Genomic DNA, 23,169 nt, shown 5'->3' with positions numbered 1-23,169 from the left:
AGAACCTCAGATGAAACTGGACCCATATGTAATTAACTAAAGAGTTGCTGGGAAGCCATTTTTGGATTCAATTAAAAAAAAATTAAAGGCCACAGATAAAAAGAAATAATGATCAATGTCTGGATCCATTAGGGATTTCAAAATGCTACATATTCTAATGCTATCATCCCCTGTTCAGTCACTAGTGGATATGCTTTCATAAAGAGAAATTTCCTCACACTTACTATTTGGTTACCCAGTGGTTCAAGTTATAAGGAAAAGGCAGACAAGAGACTTAAATCTTTTTCTTTGCCAGTTTTTAAAAAATGAGTTGGTGGTTGGGTGCAGTGACTCATGCCTGTAATCCCAGAGCTTTGGGAGGCCGAGGTGGGGGGACCATGAGGTCAGGAGATCGAGACCATGCTGAGCAACATGATGAAACCCCGTCTCTACTAAAATACAAAAAATCAGCCAGGCGTGGTGGTGCATACTTGTAGTTTCAGCTACTTGGGAGGCTGAGGCAAGGGAATCGCTTGAACCCAGGAGGCAGAGGTTGCAGTGAGCCGAGATTGCACCACTGCACTCCAGCCTGGCGACAGAGCAAGACTCTGTCTCAAAAAAATAAAATAAAATAAAAAAGAGTTGGTTCACTAGCACCCTCTGGCAGCGACCAGTTCGAAGAGCTGCTATCACTGTTTTGTGATATCCTTATGAGCTAATGAATTTCAAGCACCCACAGGCTTCCATCCGTTGTGGTTGTTCTGATTGACATTCCCATTGTCCTGTCTCTGGCAGGCAGGGCCGCTAAAGGGGTTTGCTCCCAAGCCCTCCAACAAGGTCCCAGCAGGCCTGGGTGGAGTTCTTGCTCCCTGGGATGTTCCAGGCATATCTTGTATAGTTTCTGTTTCAGACCTCCTATCAATCATTTCCCCAAATAGCCTTGGTTTCTTTTCAAGTGAACTGCTAATGTAAAGACCCCAGTTTCAGGAAGCAGAGCTGCTTATTCACTGCCGGTGTCACAACTACCTTAGAAAACAATGTATCATGGTTTTGTAACATTGAACTTTGGCACCCCGTGGTCTAAGGAGTTGCCCTCTTCGGGTAATAGGGATCAGGAAACTATGGCCACTGGGTGAAATCCTGCCCATAGTTTTTATTTTGGTATGGCCTGAAAGCTAAGAATATTTAAGAATTCATGTTTTTAAATCGTATTTTTAATCCAAAATAACATTTTATAACACATGAAATTTATATCAATAGCTGATAACACAGAAAGACATTATGTATCTCCTGATGGAAAAACACATCACCACCTATTAAACAGTACTGCCCAAAACAAGCAAACAAAAACAATATCAAACCTGAATCTAACCAACCACCTAGATCCAAATGTCAATATGTAGGAAACACTGTGAATAGTGAAACATGTTAAATACCACCGCAAGAATGTAATCGGCAAAATACAGGTTGTGAAAAACACTTGGGGAGAAAAGCCTAGGAAACTAAAAAAAGAAAGATGAAGAGAGGGAAAGTGGCGAACATTAAAAGACTAAAAAGACCTACCCACCAATTCTAACATATGGATGTTATTTGAATCGTGATTCAACCTATTTTTAAAATTATGACATTTCAGGCTATTGGAAATCTGAACACTAACTGACCATATTAAGAAAATATAATTCATTTCTCCTTGGAGTGATAATGGTCATGTGCTTGTTTTTAAATGTAGTCCTTATCTTTTGGAGATAGTGACCTACTTAATGATGTCTGGAATTTGCTTCCAAACAGCACCAGGGTGTGGAGGAAGTAGACGGGGGCAGCATGAAGGAAGATGCGCCGCAGCTAATTCAGGCTGGGTGGAAGCTGTGTGGGAATTCATTACAGTGCCTATGTCTTGTATGCTTGAAGCTTTCATTTATTAAATGAATTAAAAAGTTTAAATGGAAAAAAGCAGATATCATAATTTATAATCCATATTCTTGCTTACTTCTGATATGGGCATTAACGTGCTAGGGCTGTCATAACCAAGTATCACAAACTGGGTGACTCAAATAACCAAAATGTATTCTCTCAGTTTTGGAAGCTCCAAGTCCAAGATCAAGGTGGCAGCAGGAAGGGCTCCTTCTGAGGGCTGTGGTGGCAGAGTTTGTTCTAGGCCTCTCCTTGCTTCTGGTAGCTGGCCGCCTTTTCCCTAAGTCTCTTCCCATTATCTCCTCTCACATGTGTCTGTGTCCAAATTTCCCCGTTACATATAAGGACAGCAGTCACACTGGATGAGGCCCACCCTCATGACCACATTTTCACTTGATCATCCCCATAAAGACCTTCTCTCCAAATAAGGTCACGTTCTGAGGCACTAGGGTTAGGGTTTCCAAGTATGAATTTAGGGGGAACACAATCGAACCCATCTCTAGCATAAATGTTTAAATGAAAACAAGGGCGGTGCGGAGTGGGCGGGTGCAGGGGGCAAAGGGCGGGTGCAGGCGGCAAGAGGCGCGCTGTGCAGGCCGGGGCCGGGAGCGGGGCCCAGCAGGAGCGAAGTCGGGCCCGGGGAGCCGGGCCGGGTGGGGAGCAGCCATGGCGCCACGGAGGGTCGGGGCCGTGCCGCTGTGGGTGGCCTTGGCGCCCAGTAGCCGGGTGGGGCCGGAGCGCAGGCGGCGGCAGAGGCAGCTGCGCCCGCGCCCCGCGCCCGGGCCCAGGCGATGGTGACACATGCGGCGGTGGTACCACCTTCGGACATCACCTCGTGCAGAACGTAGGCCTCGAGGTGCCCTGCGACTACCGGCCCAGCCAGAAGTGCACCTGCTACCGGCCCAACCGCCACGAGACTTGGCTCTTCTCCTGCTTCTCCACCAGCTAGAGCTGCCGGCTGCACGCCGACTGGACCGAGCTCACCAACTGCGTGCCTGGCGTGCTGGACCGCCGCAACTCCGCCGCGCTGCGCACGCCCAGGAAGTTCTACTACATCACCCTACTAGGAGACCCCACGTCCCGCTACCTGAGCGAGTGGCGGCATGTGCAGAGGGGCGCCACGTGGAAGACGTCATTGCACATGTGTGACTCGCGCACGCCCACGCCCGAGGAGCTGCTACCCTACTACGAGGGCACGGACTGGTCGGGCTGGACGCTGCACAAGTTCACGGACTGCCCGCACAACCTGGCCAACAACTGCCAGGTTTGCATGCTGGCCGACCTGAGCCTGGTGAGCTACTACAACCTGTCCATCCCCGAGGGCAAGCGGGCCCAGCTGCTGCGTGAGAGCTTCAAGAAGTACCTGCGGGGCATGGCCTTCTTGGGCCTGACGGAGTTCCAGCGCAAGACACAGTACCTGTTCGATCAGACGTTCAACCTCAAGTTCACCCGGCCCTTCATGCAGAACAACAGCACGCGGACCGGCGGCGTGGAGATGGACGAGGACACCATCCGCCGCATCGAGGAGCTCAACGACCTGGACATGCAGCTGTATGACTACGTCAAGGGCCTCTCCCAGCAGCGCTACCAGTACAAGCGGCAGCTGGAGCGCAGGGAGCAGCGCCTGAGGAGCCGTGAGGAGCGCCTGCTGCACCGGGCCAAGCAGGCGCTGTCGCGGGAGGACGCTGACGAGCTGGGCCGCGTGCCCAAAGAGAACTACATGAGCCACATCATTGAGAAGTGGTAGTGGCGGTGGTGGCCATGGGGAGGCCTCTTGGGGAGTGTGAGGGGTAAAACAGGACAGACAACAGGTCCACCCAAGACTGTCACGGGAAGAGCATCCCAAACCTGCTCCAGAGGTAGCAGCCTCCTGGAAAAAAAAAGAGCAGGGATGCAGTGGGGCTGGGCGGGGATGGGGGCTTGAGGAATCAACAGCTGCAGCCAGTGGGTCAGAGGAAAGCATGCTCGAAGGATGCCATGGGCAGGGCAGGGCACGGCCTCCAGAGCAGGTGTTGTGCCTGCTCTCCCGGTCCCCTTGGATTTATCACGAAAACTGAAGATTTGCACAAGAGATGAGGACAGTGGAAAGTGGACCTGTCAGGCCAGGAGTGTCTCCCTCACCAACTACTCACACAGCACTTGCTCTTAGCTCCTCTGTCCAGGCTACTACGAGTGAGACCAGCTTCCGGCAACTGCCCCAGCTCCAGGCCATCCCATAGGCCCTCCTCTTCTGGCTACCCCCAATGCCCCAAGGCCTGGGGAGCCCCCAGCTCACCCATCTGTAGCTCCCTCAAGGTCAGGGCCCACCCCATCTGAGGCACAGAAGACTCGAGTCCAGCACCCAGGAAGCCCACTCCCCTCTCTGGCCCATGGTCCTGCTTCATGCTTTGGGTCAGGAGGCCAAAGCTGATGTTCAGGCCCCACCCACTCCCCACAGTCCTCAGACCAAGGAGGGGTTTGGGGAGTAGGCCCAAGCTGCATTGCCGGCCTTCCATGGACTGACTGGGAGCCCAGGAGTGGGGAGGCTTTGGCCAGGGACGCTGCCACTTGTGGCTGAGTCCCTGGCTGGCCTTTGGAGGTGACCACTCAGGCAGACCTGGATCAGACTGGAAGGGCTGGGCACCGAGCGCTCCCCTGCCTCTGTTCTCCTTTATGACCCATTGGGATTTGCTAGCAGGCTGCCCCAGCCCCATCACCAAGACACATACTCAAGAGCTCAAATACCACTGCTGCCACCAGCGTGTGGATTAAGTTCATCAGGCTTCCATTGGCTGGAGTGTGGGACCATAGCCCCTGCCCAGGAGACATAACCTTGGACCACAGTGGCTCTGGATGGCCAGGAACAGGGACTCGAGCTTTCAGATTCTCAACTGGTCTTGACAAAACAGCTGTAGGTGGCCTGCCTGACACCAGATACTCAGCCCTCTCCACTCTGGCTCTCCTTGCATTTCCCCATGCTGCCCACCCCCTGGCAAAAGGCTGGCCGTGCTCTCTGTTCCCAGCAGCCTTGCAGGTTTTCCCACTGGCTGCAATGGCCCTACTAAAAGCCATGTTGCATATCCGTTGTAAGCACGTGCCCTGTGCCCTGTCCCCATCCCTTATGCCTAGGAGGCCAGGCTGGTGTCTCTACGAGGGCCCCCACAGGCGTCCTGGGTCCCCCAGAGAGCAGACTGGTGTGCTCAGGATGCAGGCTGACTCAGAGGCAGGGCAGTGGGCTCTCCAGGTCACTTGGCTGGGGTTGGCGGGGGTCCTCTCTCTTGCCCCAGCTTTCACTCAGCCACCGCAGCTGCCCCACCGGGGGGTGGAGACGTGGGTCACCACGGGCTTGGGAGCAAGTGTCTTCTGCAGCACAGGAAGGCGAAGGTGTGGTCAGATGAGGTTGCTACCCCTGCAGGTCTGGCATAAAGGCCCCACCCTCAGGCCTCCTACACTAGCCCCATTTTACTTTGGGGTCCAAGGACAGGGCGGTCAACTGGGCAGGGTGGGCAGCGTGCCAGCGCAGCACAGTGCCACCTCCCTGGGTGGATGCATCACACTAAGGAAGCGAGTGCCAAGGGGATGTAGTGGTGTGGTTCTTTCAAAGGGAGGTCAGGGTCAATGGGAATCTGCTGGGACACTCAACACTAGGGTGGGTGCACTCCTGGGAGGAGGAGGAACATGTTCAGGGGAGTGCGGGGTCTTGCACAAGCCACGTGGTACATCTTGGCCTCCCGGCAGGAGATGGACACCCAGCCAGAGGCCCTGGCTCAAGGTGGCCTCACGTGGCCACGGGCTTCCTGGGTACACAGGCCCAAGCGCAGGTTGTTTTATACTTATTGGAGTATGTGTTAACTTATGCCCTGCATCCCAACTCACACGGAAGCATGGGTCTCGTCTCAGTCTCTTTGGCTGCATCTGGAAAGCAGTCTCCTCTAGGTCCAGTGCCAGGCTGAGGTGTCCAGAGGCGGCGGCAGCTGGTAGTGCCCTCAGCCCCCGAGTGTCCAGCCTGGCACTTCCCGTTCAGGCCACCTGCTTTGGGTCAACGGTTCCTTTGCCAGCAGCATCTCCTAAATGGTAAGGACTCTCTCCACCCAGGGCCTTCCCAGGGCTGCGAGGATGGAAGCAGGCAGGCAGTGGAGCTAACAGCTTAGTCACCAGGACCCTCAAACCTGCAAATGTCCCCTCCTGGAGGGGGAAGCCAGGAACAACAGAACTGCCTACAAAACAAGGCTGTGAACCTTTTGGGAACTGGAACTGTTTAACTTGAACCCAGGATCGTTTAAAGCTTTATTTATTTATAGCTTCTTCTTAAAAAAAAAAGTGTTAAGAAGAAATTTTTTGGTTATTCACACACAAAAAAAATAAGTTGATGATGGAAAAGCAAGTCATAATCATCTAATTGTTTTTGTCTAGGTCGAGAATGAATGTCAGCCAATGAAATAAACCCTGACAAGGAAAGAAAATATAAATAATAATACTAAATAAATAAATAAAAACAAGGGAAAACAAAGAAGAGCTAGAGACCAGTAGGTGCACAGCAGCTACTTGCAGAGATGGAAATGGAGTGGCTGGGGGACAAAGTGTGCTACATCCTTTCCTATTTGTTGAATTTTGTATCCCCGGCTTCTCGCCATTTTTAACCTAATGGCAAAACTCCTTAACAAGGCTTCAGCATCCATCGTTGCCTGGCTACTCCTGACCTACCAGCCCCAACTCCATCACTCCTTCCCCAGCTCTCTACTATGACCTACGATGACCCTCTCTCCATCCTTCCAGATGATCTTCTGCCACTTCATTCTCATATATTCCCCTACCCAGAGATGCTACCATGACACGCACCCCCACCCCCATTCATCCATGCCCGTCAGAGCTCAACTCGGAAACCATCCTTGAGGCCCATGGTTGCAGTCCCTGCCTGTGCACTCCCAATTACCCTGCATCTGGAATCTGTCACTCCATGTTGTAAATGCCCATATGCCTTCCCCACTAGGCTGCAAACTGAATGGGGTCATAGGCCAGGCTTATATAATCCACCAATGACTCCCCAGAGCCTGGCCCAGCGCCTAGGATTCAGGTAGAAGTCAGGGGTAAGAAAAAGAGAAAAAAGTGAGAGACAGCGATGAAGGGGCATAAGCAAGAGAGTGAAAATAAGCAAGCAAGGGAACAAAACAGGAAAAAAAAACAACAGAAAGAAACCATAACCAACCCACTGGATCACAGAATAAACTTACAAGCTAGGTACAGTGGCTCACACCTATAATCCCAGTGCTTTGGGAGGCTGAGGTAGGAGGATCACTTGAGCCCAGGAGTTCAAGACCAGCCTGGGCAACATAGTGAGAGGTCATCTCTACAAAAAGTGTGAAAAATTAGCCAGGCGTGCTGGCACACGCCTGTAGTCCCAGCTACTTAGGAGGCTGAGGTGGCCGGCTCACGTGAGCCCAGGAGGTCAAGGCTGAAGTAAGCTACGATCACACCACTGCACTTCAGCCTGGACAACAAAGTGAGACTCTATCTCCAAACAAAACAAAACAAAACAAAACAGAATAAACTTATGGGCCAGGTATGGTGGCTCATGCCTATAATCCCAGTGCTTGAGCTCAGGAGTTCAAAATCAGCCTGGGTCTCTACAAAAAAATACAAAAACTTAACTGGGCGTGGTGGCATGAGTCTGTAGTCCCAGCTACTCAAAAGGCTGAGGGAGGATGGCTTGAGCCTGGGATGTTAAGGCTACAGTGGTCGCGATCGTGCCACTGCACTACGGCCTGGGTGACAGCCTGGGTGACACAGTGAGACTGTCGCAAAAATAATAATAATAATATTAATAATAAACTTACATTTTCAGGGTCAAACAAATAAGATAATTAAGAGAAGCATTCTTCAGTAATTTTACACTCTTACTCGGGAGTATTTTCCCACTGTTAACAAACACTGTATTGGGGTAGCACGACGCTTATTTCCCAGGTCTCCAAGAACTCACACAAACATGTACTCATTTTGCTTAAGCTGCATAACTAAGGTGTTTTATTAAGAAATACATTATCTCAAAAAGTGGATTTCCCTCCATTTATGGTCTCTCTCAAAAACAGGCGTTTACCCACACGCACCACGTTCTCGCACGGCCTTGTCTCACTGGAGGCCTTCAGAGCATTCTACTCAGTGCGGGCAAAGCAAGAATCCAAAGGCACCCTCTTCCACAGGGAGCCCTTGGAGCACAGGACTGAGAAGAAAGCCCCTCACACGGGCAGAGCCACAGCCCTTGGACCTCTAGGCCAATATGTGTTTAGGAACAAAATAGGAATCTTAATTGGTGCCATCTAAGATGTGATTTAAATTTGTTTTAGTCTGAACACTGTGTATATTAGTTTGCTAGGGCTGCTAAAACAAAATAGTACACAGCAGAACCTTTCTCACAGTCCTAGAGGACTAGGTGTCGGCAGGGCTGGTTTCTCCTGAGGTCTCTCTCCTTGGCCTGTGGACAGTGACCTTCTTCCTGAATTCTCAAAGGGGCTTTCTTCCATGTATATCCCTGGTGTCTCTGTGTGTGTCTAAATTTCCCCATTCTAGAAGGACACCAGTGAGAATGGACTACAGCCCACCCTCAAGACTCACCTGTTTAAAAGCCCTATCTCCAAATACAGTTATAGTTTGAGGCACCTGGAGGGGTACAACTCAGCCCCTAGCACTGTGTCAGTTTACTAACCTTTTCACCTTTTTAATTATTTATTTACTTACTCATTTATTTATTTATTTAGAGATGGAGTCTTGCTCTGTCTCCCAGGCTGGAGTGCAGTGACATGATCTCAGCTCACTGCAACCTCCACCTCCCAGGTTCAAGCAATTTTTCTGCCTCAGCATCCTGAGTAGCTGGTATTACAGGCACCTGCCACCGCACCCAACTAATTTTTGTATTTTTTAATCGAGACTGGGTTTCGCCATGTTAGCCAGGCTGATCTCAAACTCCTCACCTCAGGTGATCCACCCACCTTGGCCTCCCAAAGTGCTGGGATTACAGGCATGAGCCACCATGCCCAGCCTTAATTTATTATTTTTAAGTATACAAATAGGTGTATATATGGCATATGTGTGACGCTCTGATACAGGCATATGAAGTATAATACTACATCAGGGTATTTGGGGTGTCCGTCACCTCAGGCATGCATCATTTCTTTGTGTTAGGAACACTCCAATTCCACTCCTTTAGTTATTTTAACATATACAATGAATTGGTCAATGTATTAATTGAAGAAAGCCAATCCGACTGGCAGGGGTCCATCCTTGACAGCACAGGCACGGGCATGAGGGCATCCTGCCTTCTAACTGGAACAGCAAGTGTAAAGCAAGGGCCAGGTCCTTACATATCTTGCCTGTCTTCTGTTTTGCCCAGACCCTCTCACCTCAGGGAATTTGCATAGGAGAATTCTGTGCCTACTTGAAAATGGACAATGGTGGCTACTTAGACAAAGGATTAGACAAAGAAAACTCATAGAACCGATGGAAGCTAAGGGCCAGCAACCTTCCAAATGGTCCCAACATACAGCCCATCTGTAAAACACATCGTGTGGGCCTTTTTCTCTTGGTACGTTAGGACCGCTAAGCCTGTCTTCCTCTTCTAACACCCTGACAAGTAGCATTGCGGCCCAGAGACTTAGTAAAATGAATCATCATCACACTACTTGGGGAAAAAAAACTGAACAATTATTGCAGATCACACATTTTTATTTAACGCCTCAAACTTACAAACCCATCTATCATCAAGGTTTCCTGTACACAGAATTTTAAGTCACAAAATGTTTTCCTTGCCATAATATAACAATATATCTATTTATAAGAACATTAAATAACCTAGAATCTCCCTCAGGTATTCTAATATTGGAAAGGAAAAGGGAAATGAAGCATGGCAGTAAATATACTCAGCCACACACAACAGTAAAGAGTGCACTGATGATCCCGTTCATGAAGCGGAGATTCCACAAAGACCCTAAGCCAGAATCTCAACAGCCTAGAAAAACAGATCACTCTGTGTGCTAATCACAGACAGGAAAATGTTCCTCTGTTCAAAAGTGATTTTCAAGGTCAGCCAGCCCAACTGCTCCCTCACACTTGCAGAAAGGTTATATAATTTGAGTGCTAATTAAATACCTGCGAATGAGATCATTTTATACGAAACTGCTGGTTTCTCTCAGACTATTCCACTAAAATTTGTTACCAAAGAACCATTTCATTCCCATTTTAAAACACTAACTAAGATGGAGACTACTACAGAAAAGCTCGTCTAAGGCAGTACGGTGTGGCCAAAAGAATGTCAGGCTTGAATGACTTCTGCCAGACCACTGGGCCCCCACACCCCAAGAAATGAAGGGCTGGATATTCCGGGAACTGGAACCTTGGTTAAGATGCTGGCATAGCTGAGCTATGGCGTCATCCACGGCGCTTCCATGTCTTTAACAGCTTTGAATGGTGGTTCCACACTCCAGGAAGCCGATGCAGGAACAGGAAGCATCTAGTCCCAGAAGGAGAGACTCAGAGCCAGATTCCCAGGGCTCCCCCTCACAACCATCCCTGCAGTGGACCACCACCGTCTAGGGGAAGGATATTCTGTTTTGCCACACAATTTCCCATGTACGTCTGCAGAGATGTGCAGGCAAGTCAATGGCAGTACTGAATTCACAACACTTAGCCAATCCAACTTCTGCACAATACAGCCGAAAGGATGGGAGAGGTGCCCTAAATGTCTGCTCCTTACTTCCCATGTAGGGTAGACCCTAAATAGCCTAGAAAAACATGTCTACTTTTTCTTTCAAATCTCTTACAATCCCTCGATGGAGTCTATGTTCTCAGAGCCCTTCTGGCTTCCTAAAGCCTAACTTAAGTTCTTGCAAATATAACTGAAATGCAATCTTAGGCAATGTGTCCTTCCAAGCTCTCTCTTCAGAGAGGAAGTACTTAGTGGTACTATTACAGTAGGACTGGCGGTGAGAGATGGCTGGGCCTGGGTATGAGGAGAGAGAATTCACTATACTCTTCTGTCTACTTCTGCATATGTTCAAAATTCTCTACAATGAAGTTTTAATTTTCAAGTACTAGCTTCGAAACTAAGCCAGAAACTGGTTACAACAGTGACCTTGACAAGGTTCTACAGCACACAAAGGCAAGATCATCTAGGGTTTCTTATTTCATAATGCTTCAACTGATGTCTTTATGTTATCCAAAAAAAATAAGCCCAAAGACAATTCAGTATCTAATTAGGTGCTTCCAAATACTCAGGCATCCAGCCCAAGATTAAAGACCTCCAGACAGTTAAGAGGGTTATGGGACAGGGGTGTCACCTACTGAAATGGCTGCACAGTCATCCTACTGTGAAGCTCACCAGTCAGAAAGCCCCATCAACACATTCATTCATTCAACAAACATTTACTAAGCATCTTATAAGACAGGTGCCACTATAGGTTCTGAGAATAGAGAACAAAGGACTGGGGAGATTGTTATTTTATATGGAATGACCAGGGAACACATTTCTGATACTATAACTAACTCATACAAGAAATGACAGTGATTTGGTCCCAGGAGGGTTATAAAAATAGTCAATATTTACATGTCGCTTACAATGTTCCAGGCAGTATTCTAAACTCTTCCAATTCCATAACAACTCTTTGAGGTAGGTAGTGTCATTAGCCCCATTCTATGTTATTTTTTACTTTTTTTTTTTTTTTTTTTTTTGAGACGGAGTCTTGTTCTGTCGCCCGGGCTGGACTGCAGTGGCCAGATCTCAGCTCACTGCAAGCTCCGCCTCCCGGGTTCACACCATTCTCCTGCCTCAGCCTCCCGAGTAGCTGGGACTACAGGCGCCCGCCACATCGCCCGGCTAGTTTTTTGTATTTTTAGTTGAGACGAGGTTTCACTGAGTTAGCCAGGATGGTCTCGGTCTCCTGACCTCGTGATCCGCCCGTCTCGGCCTCCCAAAGTGCTGGGATTACAGGCTTGAGCCACCGCGCCCGGCCTATTTTTTACTTTTTTTAGAGACAGAGTCTTGCTCTGTCACCCAGGCTGGAGTCAGTGGTATGATCAAAGGTCACTACAGCTTTGAACTCCTGGGCTCAAGCCATCCTCCCACCTCAGCCTCCTGAGTAGCTGGGACTACAGGTGTGCACCACCATGCCCAGATAATTTTTTAATTTTTTGTAAAGACAGGGTCTCACTATATTGCCCAGGTCTCCACCTCTTGGCCTCAAGTGATCCTCCCACCTTGGGCTCCCAAAGTGCCGAGATGACAGGCATGGGCCACCGCCCTTGGCTAATTTTTAAAAATGTTTGCAGAGATGGAGTCTCACTATGTTGCCCAGGCTTGTCTTGAACTCCTGGCCTCAAGTGATTCTCCCCACCTTGGCCTCCCAAAGTGCTGGGATACAGTCATGAGCCACCGTGCCTGATGAGCCCCATTTTAAAACGAAGAAACGGAGCACTGAAGAGGCAAAGTAACTTCTCCAAGGTCAGACAATACATGGTGAGGCTCAGAGTGCAAGCTCTTCCCACTCCATGGCAGCGCAGGGGACGAAAGCAGGTGAAGAAGCCAGGACTTGCTGGCAGATGCGAGGTGAAGCTGGAGGGAAAAGGGGCATGGAGCACACCTCCAATCCATTTATTAACTCCCTGCTCTGAAACGGGAACAGACTTTCAAGTATCACCTGACATTTGAAAAACCTCTTAAGTAAAAGTCAGTGCCCAACCCAAACAGATACAAAGGAACCTGAGGGTTTGAAACAGACAATGCAGGGGCTAAAAAATAATAAAAAAATAACAACTATAATATTCTCAGAAATAACAAGAGACAGTATACTCATGAGAAGAAAGAGGCTATTTAAAAAGTGGGGCGATGAGGCCTCCTGGAAATCAAATGAAATTGAAAAAACTACTTGCACATAGCAGTAGAACACAGACAAAAAGATCAACAGAAGTAAAGCAGAAGCTCATTCCAAAACATCCAACAATCTGCTGATAGAAGCTTTAGATAAAAAGAACAAAGAGAAGGAAGAGAAGATCATTCTTCCCAAAAAGTATGTGCATATTTACACATACATGTGTATGTGTGTGTGTGTATATATATATACATATATATGAAAATTTTCCAGAACTAAAGCACACAACTTTCAAGATTCAAAGGGCCCACTGTGCATCCATGTTGATGAATGAAATGGATGAAAAGAGACTGATGCCAAGGCACAGCTTTACAACTGGTCAGAATCTAGACACAGAGGAAGTCTTAAAAGCTTCAGACCTCCCAAGAGGCTGGACAGCGGCTGCAGAGACACCACTGCAAGACTGGCATGGGACACAAGGGTTCCAAGACACAACAGCCAAACACATGGAGAGGAGATTTAAGCTCCTGACGAGGCACATGGGATGGATTAATGATGTGTTCATAAAAAACTAACAAAAGAACTGTAATCATCACAAACACTATAGGGTCAGTCATAAATAATGTTTGCAGCCATAAAAATATAATGAATGGTGATTTAATCGAAAAGTTTAAGTGTGTTGAGAAGGGTGAATGCACATGTGTGTGTGAATATATAAATCCTTGCCATGCATAGTAGAAACTCAGTATCTGATTAAACCAACAAACAGTGCTAAAAGCACATTAGCCCAGGATGTGGCTAAAAGAGCTGCAGGGCGTTGCCACTGGGAGCCAGCAGCAGGGATAGGGAGGAATGGGACAGGACAGGGATTCACTATTTTTATGATAAACCCTGAAAAACTATTTAATTTTTTAAAACTATTTACATGCATCATTTGACAAATATAATTTATAAAATAGATCAAGGGGGAAGGAAAAAAAAAGAGAACCAAGGAGATAAGAAACTACATTTAAGGGAGGGGACAAAGAAACACAGCTGATAGCAAACAGGAAAGAGGATGTTTCGGAGGCCACAGGCAGGCACATTACCATGGAAGGCAGAGGAGAAAAGCATGTTTAAAAGTGTTATGGCGGCCAGGCACACTGGCTCAGCCTGTAATCCCAGCACTTTGGAAGGCAAAGTGGGAGGATCACTTGAGGTCAGGAGTTCAAGACTAGCCTGAGCAACATAGCCAGACCCCATTGCTACAAAAAAATAAAAAATAAATTAGCCAGGCATGGTGGCATACACCTGTAGTCCTAACTACTAGGGAGGCTGAGGCAGGAGAACTGCCTGAGCCCAGGAGGTTGAGGCTGCAGGGAGCCATGACTGCACCACAACACTCCGGCCTAGGGGACAGAGTGAAATCCAGTTACACACACACACACACACACACACACACGTAAAGATATTCACTGAAATGTTATTTATTATATAAGCTGAGAGCAAGGGTCGAGGAGCAGGAGGCAAAGAGGATGTAAGTGAGGGATGCTGCAGCTGCTAGAAAAGGGTGGGATGAGAGGCATGGGTCACAAAGCTTGTTTTAAAGCGCTGAGAGAAAGAGGAGGAGAAAAATGACATTTGTTGAATGTTCCACACACTTTTTAAAATACCTGCCCGTGACTCTTGAAAGGATATACAAAATATCCGCCAATGAGCATTATTCTTGGGATCTACAGCAGTCAGCGGATTCCTAAAACCGTCCAGGGTTGGAGGAGGGTGAGAACTGGGAAAATGCCTATGGGGTACTATGCTGATTGCCTGGGTGACAAAATTATCTGTACACCAAACCCCCACGACATGCAATTTACCCATGTGACAAACCTGCACATGTACCCCCCGAAACTAAAACAAAAGTTGGAAAGAAAAAAAAAGGAGTCCAGACCTCCACAAAAGCACATAAATCAATAGTGGTGTTTAAAGTATCTTCTATGTTTACAAATGAATGCTTACAAGTTTACATTTCCTAAAAATCAGAAACATTTTTATCACCTTTAACCAAATGGTATAATGTCATCTCATAGGTGGAAACTAAATGGTTGTTCTTACAATTTTTTTTTTTTCTTCCCGAGACAGGGTCTCAACAGAGTTTGTCTGGCTCTGCCGCCCAGGATGGAGTGCAGTGGTGCGATCACAGCTCACTGCAGCCTCGATCTCCCCGTCTCAAGCAATCCTCCCACCTCAGCCTCTTGAGTAGCTGTAACCACAGGTGCACACCACTGTGCACAGCTAGCTAATGTTTTAAAAATTTTTTGTAGCATTGAGTTCTTGCCATGTTGCCCGGGCTGGTCTCAAACTCCTGGCCTCAAACAATCCAGCCGTCTCAGCCTCCCAAAGTGCTGGGATTACAGCCCTGAGCCACCATGCTGGCACAAATTTAAAAACAGTATGGAGGTGATTTTTTTCAGCCTAATTATGGAAGCTAGCACTTTGGTTTCCTAATTTTCTTTTCTTTTTGAGATGGAGTCTGGCTCTGTTGCCAGGCTGGAATGCAGTGGCACAATCTCGGCTCACTGCAACCTCTACCTCCCGGATTCAAGCAATTCCCCTGCCTCAGCCTCCCAAGTAGCTAGGACTAAAGGTATGCACCACCATGCCCGGCATTTTTTTTTTTTTTTTTTTTTTTTTTTTGGTTAAAAAAAGGTTTCACCATGTTGGCCAGGATGGTCCGGATCTCCTAACCTCGTGATCCACCCACCTTGGCCTCCCAAGTGCTGGGATTACAGGCGTGAGCCACCATGCCCAGTTTGGTTTCCTAATTTTCAATATGGAATTTTCTTTAGTACTTCAAGAGTCAATCTTATGATATGTAGTTTAACATTTCACCCCAGTACTTTCAGAGAATAAACAGAAATCAATATCCAGAGAAGGGGCTGGAGTTAGTCTCCATGTGTGCACCTGTGCATCGCACTACAGAGGTTCTTTAAAGCACGATGTGGTTGACTGGGGTGAACGAGTGGCCTGGACCTTAGAATCCTCAATCTTGAATCGGATCTGCCCCTAACTGGCAGTGAGGGACTGACTTTGCTGATCAACTTCTCTGGGCCTCAGTTCCTTCATCTGTAAAACCAGCATTTCAACTCTAAAATTCTACAGACAAGGATTTGTGGTCCCCACATTTTACTGAGTGCCTATACAGTTAATATTAGTGATCAGATCTTTATTAAAGTTGATTTTCTTTTCAACACAGAAAACTAAGTTAGGTGACTGATTCCTGGACTGTACTGCTGTGGCAGGCCTCTGGGACTGTGTTCCCAGGGGGTTATTTTGGTAAGTTGGTTATTTTTCAGTGCCTTACCAGCAATCAGTGTCCCGGGTGTTGCATTTTAATCACAGTCTGAGGTAAGAGTCAAGTGGGGCTCTGCTCGGTAACCGACAGGCTGGATCCAGGGAAGCAACTGTTGCTGCCTAGATAGGGAACCCTTCTACAGGGGCAAACTGCCAGGTAGGAACGGGGACCGGATATTCTTTCCTCTTGAAAGGGGCACAAGTTTAATTTACTGAGGGTTCTGAGAAGAATCCGCGATGATAAAAATACTCAAAACTTAAATTTAGTGGCTAATCTGAGAGGCCACCAATAGATCACAACACTTTAGTTTTGCAGTAAAAAGCTGAAACTACAAAATTTTATAATTACTAGTTGGTTAAAACAGATATTTTAACGTGCCAAATGATTGCAAACTTTTCCTCCTCTATCTTCTAAGTCCAAGAAGTCTTGGAGATTTACTTCCTATAATTACAGATTGCAATTATACCATGTCAAACTCAAGTCCCTTCTTCAGTCTAGCAAAACCGGGGAAAACGAAGTTTGGGGATGGACTGTGAATACGAGCTTGAAGGGGAAAAAAAAGACATGAGCCTTTTAAAATTATAGTAGTTTCACTTTTAAATAGGAGCAGCTCCTCTCTCAAAAATCGCTATCATAGATGTTTGCAACTAAATGCTTTTCTCCCACCCAAGGCATACATGTTGCCAAAAAATAGTCTGTACTAGTACAAGAGCCTATGGTGTTCTTCATCCAACCCGACTGATGATTATACAATCATTATAATGTAGCAGCTTCAGAGACAGTTTACTTTTTTTAGCTCATCAGAAGAAAATTTTGTACAGATCAATCATCCACAGCAAATATATCAAAATATAACAACAAACAACTTAAAAAAAAAAAGTACCTATCAAAAAATATGAAATAGGCAAAAAATCCTAGGCAATACCTAAATAAGTTAGCTTAGAAAAATAAACTTTTTGGCCGGGCGCGGTGGCTCAAGCCTGTAATCCCAGCACTTTGGGAGGCTGAGACGGGCAGATCACGAGGTCAGGAGATCGAGACCATCCTGGCTAACACGGTGAAACCCCGTCTCTACTAAAAAAATACAAAAAACTAGCCGGGCGAGGTGACGGGCGCCTGTAGTCCCAGCTACTCGGGAGGCTGAGGCAGGAGAATGGCGTGAACCCGGGAGGCAGAGCTTGCAGTGAGCTGAGATCCGGCCACTGCACTCCAGCCTGGGCGACAGAACAAGACTCCGTCTCAAAAAAAAAATAAAGAAAGAAAAGAAAAATAAAATTTTTAAAAGCAAGATGCTAACAACATATTATCCTAGCAAAACAAAACACTCTGCAAGTTATTGTATAGATCATGAATGAGGGGTTCTCATGTTACAGCGCACACATGTATCACCCGGGGAATTAAGAATGTCACGGTTTTATACCTGCTCTCGAAATTTCCCTGCAAGTCACCTGCCACCCTGACTCTAGCTGCAGTGAGCTGAGGCCTGGTGGTCCTAGACTGGCACCAAGATTCTCAGCTCATAGTGCCAGCATCTGACTGTCGGACGACCTGCTGTTTTTCCTGATATTTATACAGGATATTCATAAAATGTAAAGAGGCCATTATTCACACAGACATCTAGAGAAGGAGGTGAAGTTTAAAAAAAAAAAAAAAAAAAACTTATTTCGAGCTTTCACTGTGTTCTGCCCTGGAGTGCTTGAATTCCTTTGTGGTGATAGCATATGTACCCACAGGAAGACTCTTCAGAACGGTATTTACATGCGGTGCTCAGGATGAGTGAGCTCTTCAGATTTCAGGTATTGGCATTCATTTTAAAATCTCAAGTTTTTAATTAAATGTAATGTTTTCCTTCTTTCCTTGATTCTCAGTAGTTACACAAGTCAACAGAATTCCAGTAAATAACTGATACTATTTTCATGCAGTATAAGATAAAATATGTCTGCTGTAGCAGTGAGGGGACGAGGGGAGAAATAATCAGAAAACTATTATAAATGCAGAGTTCCAGCTCAGCCTTCAGCATTTTGATTCAGTTAGTTTGGGACCCAGAAATCTCTATTTCTATTTCTTTTGAGACGGAGTCTCGCTGTTTCACCCAGGCTGGAGTGCAGTGGTGCGATCTCCGCTCATTGCAAGCTCCGCCTCCAGGGTTCACGCCATCCTCCTGCCTCAGCCTCTGAGTAGCTGGGACTACAGGCGCCAGCCACCATGCCCGGCTCATTTTTTGTACTTTTACTAGAAACGGCCTTTCACCATATTAGCCAGGATGGTCTCGATCTCCTGACGTCATGATCCACCTGCCTCGGCCTCCCAAAGTGCTGGGATTACAGGTGTGAGCCACTGCACCCGGCCTCTATTTCTTTTTTTTTTTTTTTTGAGATGGAGTCTCGCTCTCTCACCCAGGCTGGAGTGCAGTGGCATGATCTTGGCTCACTGCAACCTCCGCCTCCCAGGTTCAAGTGATTGTCTTGCCTCAGCCTTCCAAGTAGCTGGGACTGGGACTACAGGTGTCCGCCACCAGGCCAGGCTAATTTTTTGTATTTTTAGTAGAGATGGGGTTTCACCATGTTAGCCAGGATGGTCTCGATCTCCTGACCTCGTGATCCGCCCGCCTCGGCCTCCCAAAGTGTTGGGATTACAGGCGTGAGCCACCGTGCCCAGCCGAAATCTGCATTTCTACAAATACCTAGGTGATCTTCATGCACGCCATCCTGTTTTACAAAAACACCCTTACTTCTTCCTGAAGCATTTTCAGCTGCACTGATCCGTCGCTGAGATTTACATCAAAACAAGTGCCAGGGCAGAGGGAAGGGTAAAGGTGAAACAAGACAAACCATGAATGAAAATACTGTGGATGCTGGGTGACGGAACATGAGGGTCCACTATACTACTTCACTCTACTTTTCTGTATGTTTGAAATTTTCCATAATAAAAAGAATAAAAAAAAAAGCAAAGCTCAGTAAACAGATCAAAGTAAGTTGATAGCCCCATGCTCTTCAAGAGACTTGCCCAGTAGAAATTTCATCTGAACTTTTACCAATTCAAGGAGTTGCCTACAATCCCTTTCAGAAATTCCAACACTGAAAGACCCCCCAAAATAATCCTCTCCAACTAAATTCTTAAGCCAAAGAAGTTTTGTTCATGTTCTTAGAGATTAAGCTGCTCTTGGGGGAAGTAAACCAAATCTATTTTTCATATATCTATTACTCTAAAAAGAAAAATAAGATTCTGCCAATATCATTATAATGCAGTTAGTACCACAAACATGGTATTTAGAATGTTTATGGTAGTATTTAATAGTTTAAGTGACAGAGAGAAAACATGGACAGAGTTCTTTCAGCTCATCTGTCTCTAAGAGGCCCCAAAGCTGCAGCTGCTCTCTCCTCCCCTCCCCACAACCCCAAAGATTAGGTACAGGAAGCAGAGGATAAAAAATCTATTAAAAATGTCCAGAAGCCCAGAAGCAATGAACAAACCCCACACCCAGATCTTTTTGTTTGTTTGTTTGTTTGTTTTTGAGACAGAGTGCAGTGGTCCGATCTCAGCTCACTGCAACTTCCATCTCCTAGGTTCAAGTGATTCTCCTGTCTCAACCTCCCAAGTAGCTGCGATTACAGGCACACGCCGCCACACCTGGCTAATTTTTGTATTGTTAGTAGAGATGAGGGTTCACCATGTTGGCCAGGCTGGTCTCGATCTCCTGACCTCAAGTGATCTGCCCACCTCGGCCTCCCAAAGTGCTGGGATTACAGGCATGAGCCACCACACCTGGTCCAGATCTTGGTTTCTCATATCACTCTCCAATCAGAGGAACCAGAGCTCCTTGAAGAAAAGGCTGATTCTAGGGCTGGGGCAGAGAATATACAAGATGAAACTGTAGCTTCTTGAAATGCCAGAAAATAAGGAAATGCTTAAAAAAAAAAATGGGGATATGCCAGCGGGGTACTCAGGAGCTAACAGAAAGAGCTCCCGATGGCCAAAGCTGGTACAACGTTTAAGAACAAATAAACAACACCGTGGAATCAACCCGAAGTATAAAATAAATATCCATGCATCCACAATGACATAAGTAAATGCTCGAATAAAGAAATAAACAGAGGGTCACTTGGGCCCAGGAGTTCAAGGCTGCAGTGAGCCATGACTGTGCTACTGCACTCCAGTTTGGACTACAGAGCAAGACCTGTCAACGAAAGTGAAGGGGAAGAGGAAGAAAAAAAAGAAGAGAACAGTCAAGTCTCCTGAACAGAAGAATTCCAAAGAATGTCTACAGACACTTCCCTGCAAAGAGGTGGAGCACAGCTTGCCACCCATTAAGAGTTGACCCTGCCCTCATACACCACGGGGAGGGGAGGACACAGCAACTTTACAGAGTGAAAGCCTGACCAACACTACTCAGTCAGGTGACCAAGCAACAAGTCATGTTGTGTGCACATGCCCTCAATGTGATATGATGAGAACGGCACTTTAACTCTGTGATCTTCCTCCCAGAAACCCACACCCCCAGTCTAATCGTGAGAAAAACATCAGACAAATTCCAGTTGAAGGACATTCTACAAAATATCTGACCAGTACTCCTCAAAGACATCAAGGTCACTCCAAACAAGCAACGGATTGGGGGAGCCCAAGGGGCATAACTACTAAATGTAATGTGGTTTCCTGGAAGAGAAAAAAAGACACTGGAGAAATATTAAAGAAACTGAATAAAGTGTGGACTCATTTAATAACCTATTAATACTGGTTCCTTAGTTGTGACAAATTTACTACATTAATGTAGGATGTTAACAACAGGGGAGCTGGGAGAAAGATACACAGGAACACTCTAATATCTTTGCAATGTTTCTGCAAATCTAAAATTGTTCTAAAAGAAAAAGGTTTTAATTAAAAAAAAAAAAGGCTTCATTCCAGATGAAGGTCTGTGGCTGCATGGAAAGTCAAGTCTGCAAGAGAATGAGAGGCTCCAGCTCATACCCTCTCCTTCACACACACACGCATGCATAAAACACACACACATGCACAAACACGTGCACACACACACACACACACACACACGGGGTACTGGTTTAGTGAACTTAGTTCTCTAGTATCATCTTCATCATCCTCAGTTACAAATGCTGACGGAACACCTGTGAAATACCATCCAAACAGCAATCCCAAAAATGTGTGTGCCATCCCAAGGTCCTTGCAAACTAGGTAAAGAGGACTTAAACAATGATGTAGGCCGGGCATGGCGGCTCACACCTATAATCCCAACACTGTGGGAGGCCGAGGCCAAAGGACTGCTTGAGGCCCATAGTTTGAGACCAGCCTGGGCAACATGGCAACTTCACCTTTGTAGACCATCTCTACAAAAAGTAAAAATTGGCCAAGCATGGTTGCATGTACCTACAGTCCCAGCTACTCAGGAGCTGAGGTGGGAGGAGTGCTTGAGCCTAGGAGTTCAGGGATGCAGTAAGCCATGACTGTACCTCTGCACTCCAGCCTAGGAAACAGAGCACGACCTTGTCTCTTAAACAAACAAACAAAAAACCAATGATATGAAGATATGAAATGGTATTTGGTATTTGTTAAGTGCAAGTGGTAGACTGGCATGATGAAACTAAACCTCTTTTTTTTTTTTTGAGACAGAGTCTTGCTCTGTCGCCAGGCTGGAGCACAGTGGCGCGATCTCAGCTCACTGCAACCTCCACCTCCCGGGTTCAACCTCAGCCTCCCCTCCCGAGTAGCTGGGACTACAGGTGCACACCACCACACCCAGCTAATTTTTTAGTAGAGACGGGGTTTCACCATGTTGGCCAGGATGGTCTCAATCTCTTGACCTCGTGATTTGCCTGCCTCGGCCTCCCAAAGTGCTGAGATTACAGGCGTGAGCCACCACACCCGGCCGGAAACCAAATCTTTTTTTTTTTTTTGAGAGTCTCACTCTGTCGCCCACACTGGAGTGCAATGGCATGATCTGGGCTCACTGCAATCTCTGCCTCCTGGGTTCAAGCGATTCTCCGGCCTCTCCGGCCTCAGCTTCCTGAGTAGCTGGGGCTGTAGGCGTGTGCCACCACACCCAGCTAATTTTTGTATTTTTAATAAAGACGGGGTTTCTCCATGTTGACCAGGCTGGTCTTGAACTCCTGACCTCACATGATCCACCCACCTTGACCTCCCAACGTGCTGGGATTACAGGCATGAGCCACTGCGCCCAGCCAGTAAATTTTATATTCTTTCCATCTCATGTCATTTACAAATCAAAAATGTGTTAGTGTACCACACATTCTATACCTTAAAAAGGCATGTAAGTTGACATTTTAAAAGGATGAAATGAAAATAAACGTCAGTTCCAATGTTTCTGTCCGGCACCCCACAAAACACCCTGCTCCACAGGTACACACTCTCAATTTCACCAAGGGAAGGAACTCTAATGGCTGGGCCAGGATCAATAACTCAGTAGGGAAGGTGGGTCCGCAAAGAGGTTTCAAAAAATTAAAAAGATGGCAGCACTTACAGAAGCAGGAGAAGAGCAAACGGCAAATAGTGAGAATATATGGAGAGTCAGAAGATGGGAATTTGCACGTAATATTTTGCAAGCTATAGGCAGATCAAGTTAGCTCTGAAGAAAGTGTTGTGGAGGGTGGAGGCAGGAACAACAGATGTGCTGCAGCAGACACCCAGATGCAACGGTCTCCCTTCACCAAACTGGGGCCAGATGCAGGGAGCCAGGGGCTACTTTAGCCACAGCACATGTCCTGCATACCTAATTTGACCTGATGGTAACTCAAGCCTTTTAAAATACTAAAACTGCCCAGGTGCAGTGGCTCATGCCTGTAATCCCAGCACTTTGGGAGGCTGAGGCAGGAGGATCACTTGCGTCCAGGAGTTTGAGACCAGCCTGGACAATATAGTGAGATCCCATCTCTACAGAAAAAAAATGTTTTACATCAGTCAGGCATGGTGGTGTGCACCTGTAGTCCCAGCTATTCGGGAGGCTGAGGTGGGAGGATTGTTTTAGCTCAAGAGGCTGAGACTGCAGTGAGCTATGACTGTACCACTGCATTCCAGCCTGAGTGACAGAGCAACACCTTGTCCGTGTTAAAAAAAAAAAAAAAAAAGGCTAGGCGCGGTGGCTCAAGCCTG

At 46.8% G+C, this 23,169-nt stretch overlaps 2 protein-coding genes and 1 pseudogene across 2 annotated transcripts in view; 2 read left to right on the top strand and 1 right to left on the bottom strand.

The window, feature by feature from the left end:
• Positions 1–23,169, bottom strand: part of LMTK2 (lemur tyrosine kinase 2) — a 110,462-nt gene that overhangs the window by 79,130 nt on the left and 8,163 nt on the right. The window lies entirely within an intron of this gene.
• LOC111526379 lies at positions 2,557–3,637 on the top strand (annotated as a pseudogene).
• LOC111526354 lies at positions 4,642–6,327 on the top strand. Its single transcript, XM_023192007.2, has one exon. The coding sequence runs from the start codon at positions 4,922–4,924 to the stop codon at positions 5,945–5,947; it is 1,026 nt and encodes a 341-aa protein (XP_023047775.1). The 5' UTR covers positions 4,642–4,921; the 3' UTR covers positions 5,948–6,327.

Source organism: Piliocolobus tephrosceles, chromosome 8 (assembly GCF_002776525.5).
Source record: "Piliocolobus tephrosceles isolate RC106 chromosome 8, ASM277652v3, whole genome shotgun sequence".
Lineage (NCBI taxonomy): Eukaryota > Metazoa > Chordata > Mammalia > Primates > Cercopithecidae > Piliocolobus > Piliocolobus tephrosceles.
This window is presented reverse-complemented; position numbering and strand designations above follow the sequence as displayed.

Excerpts from the sequence above, each read along its gene's own strand:
- LOC111526354 (XM_023192007.2), top strand. The coding sequence starts at position 4,922 with ATGGCCCTACTAAAAGCCATGTTGCATATCCGTTGTAAGCACGTGCCC.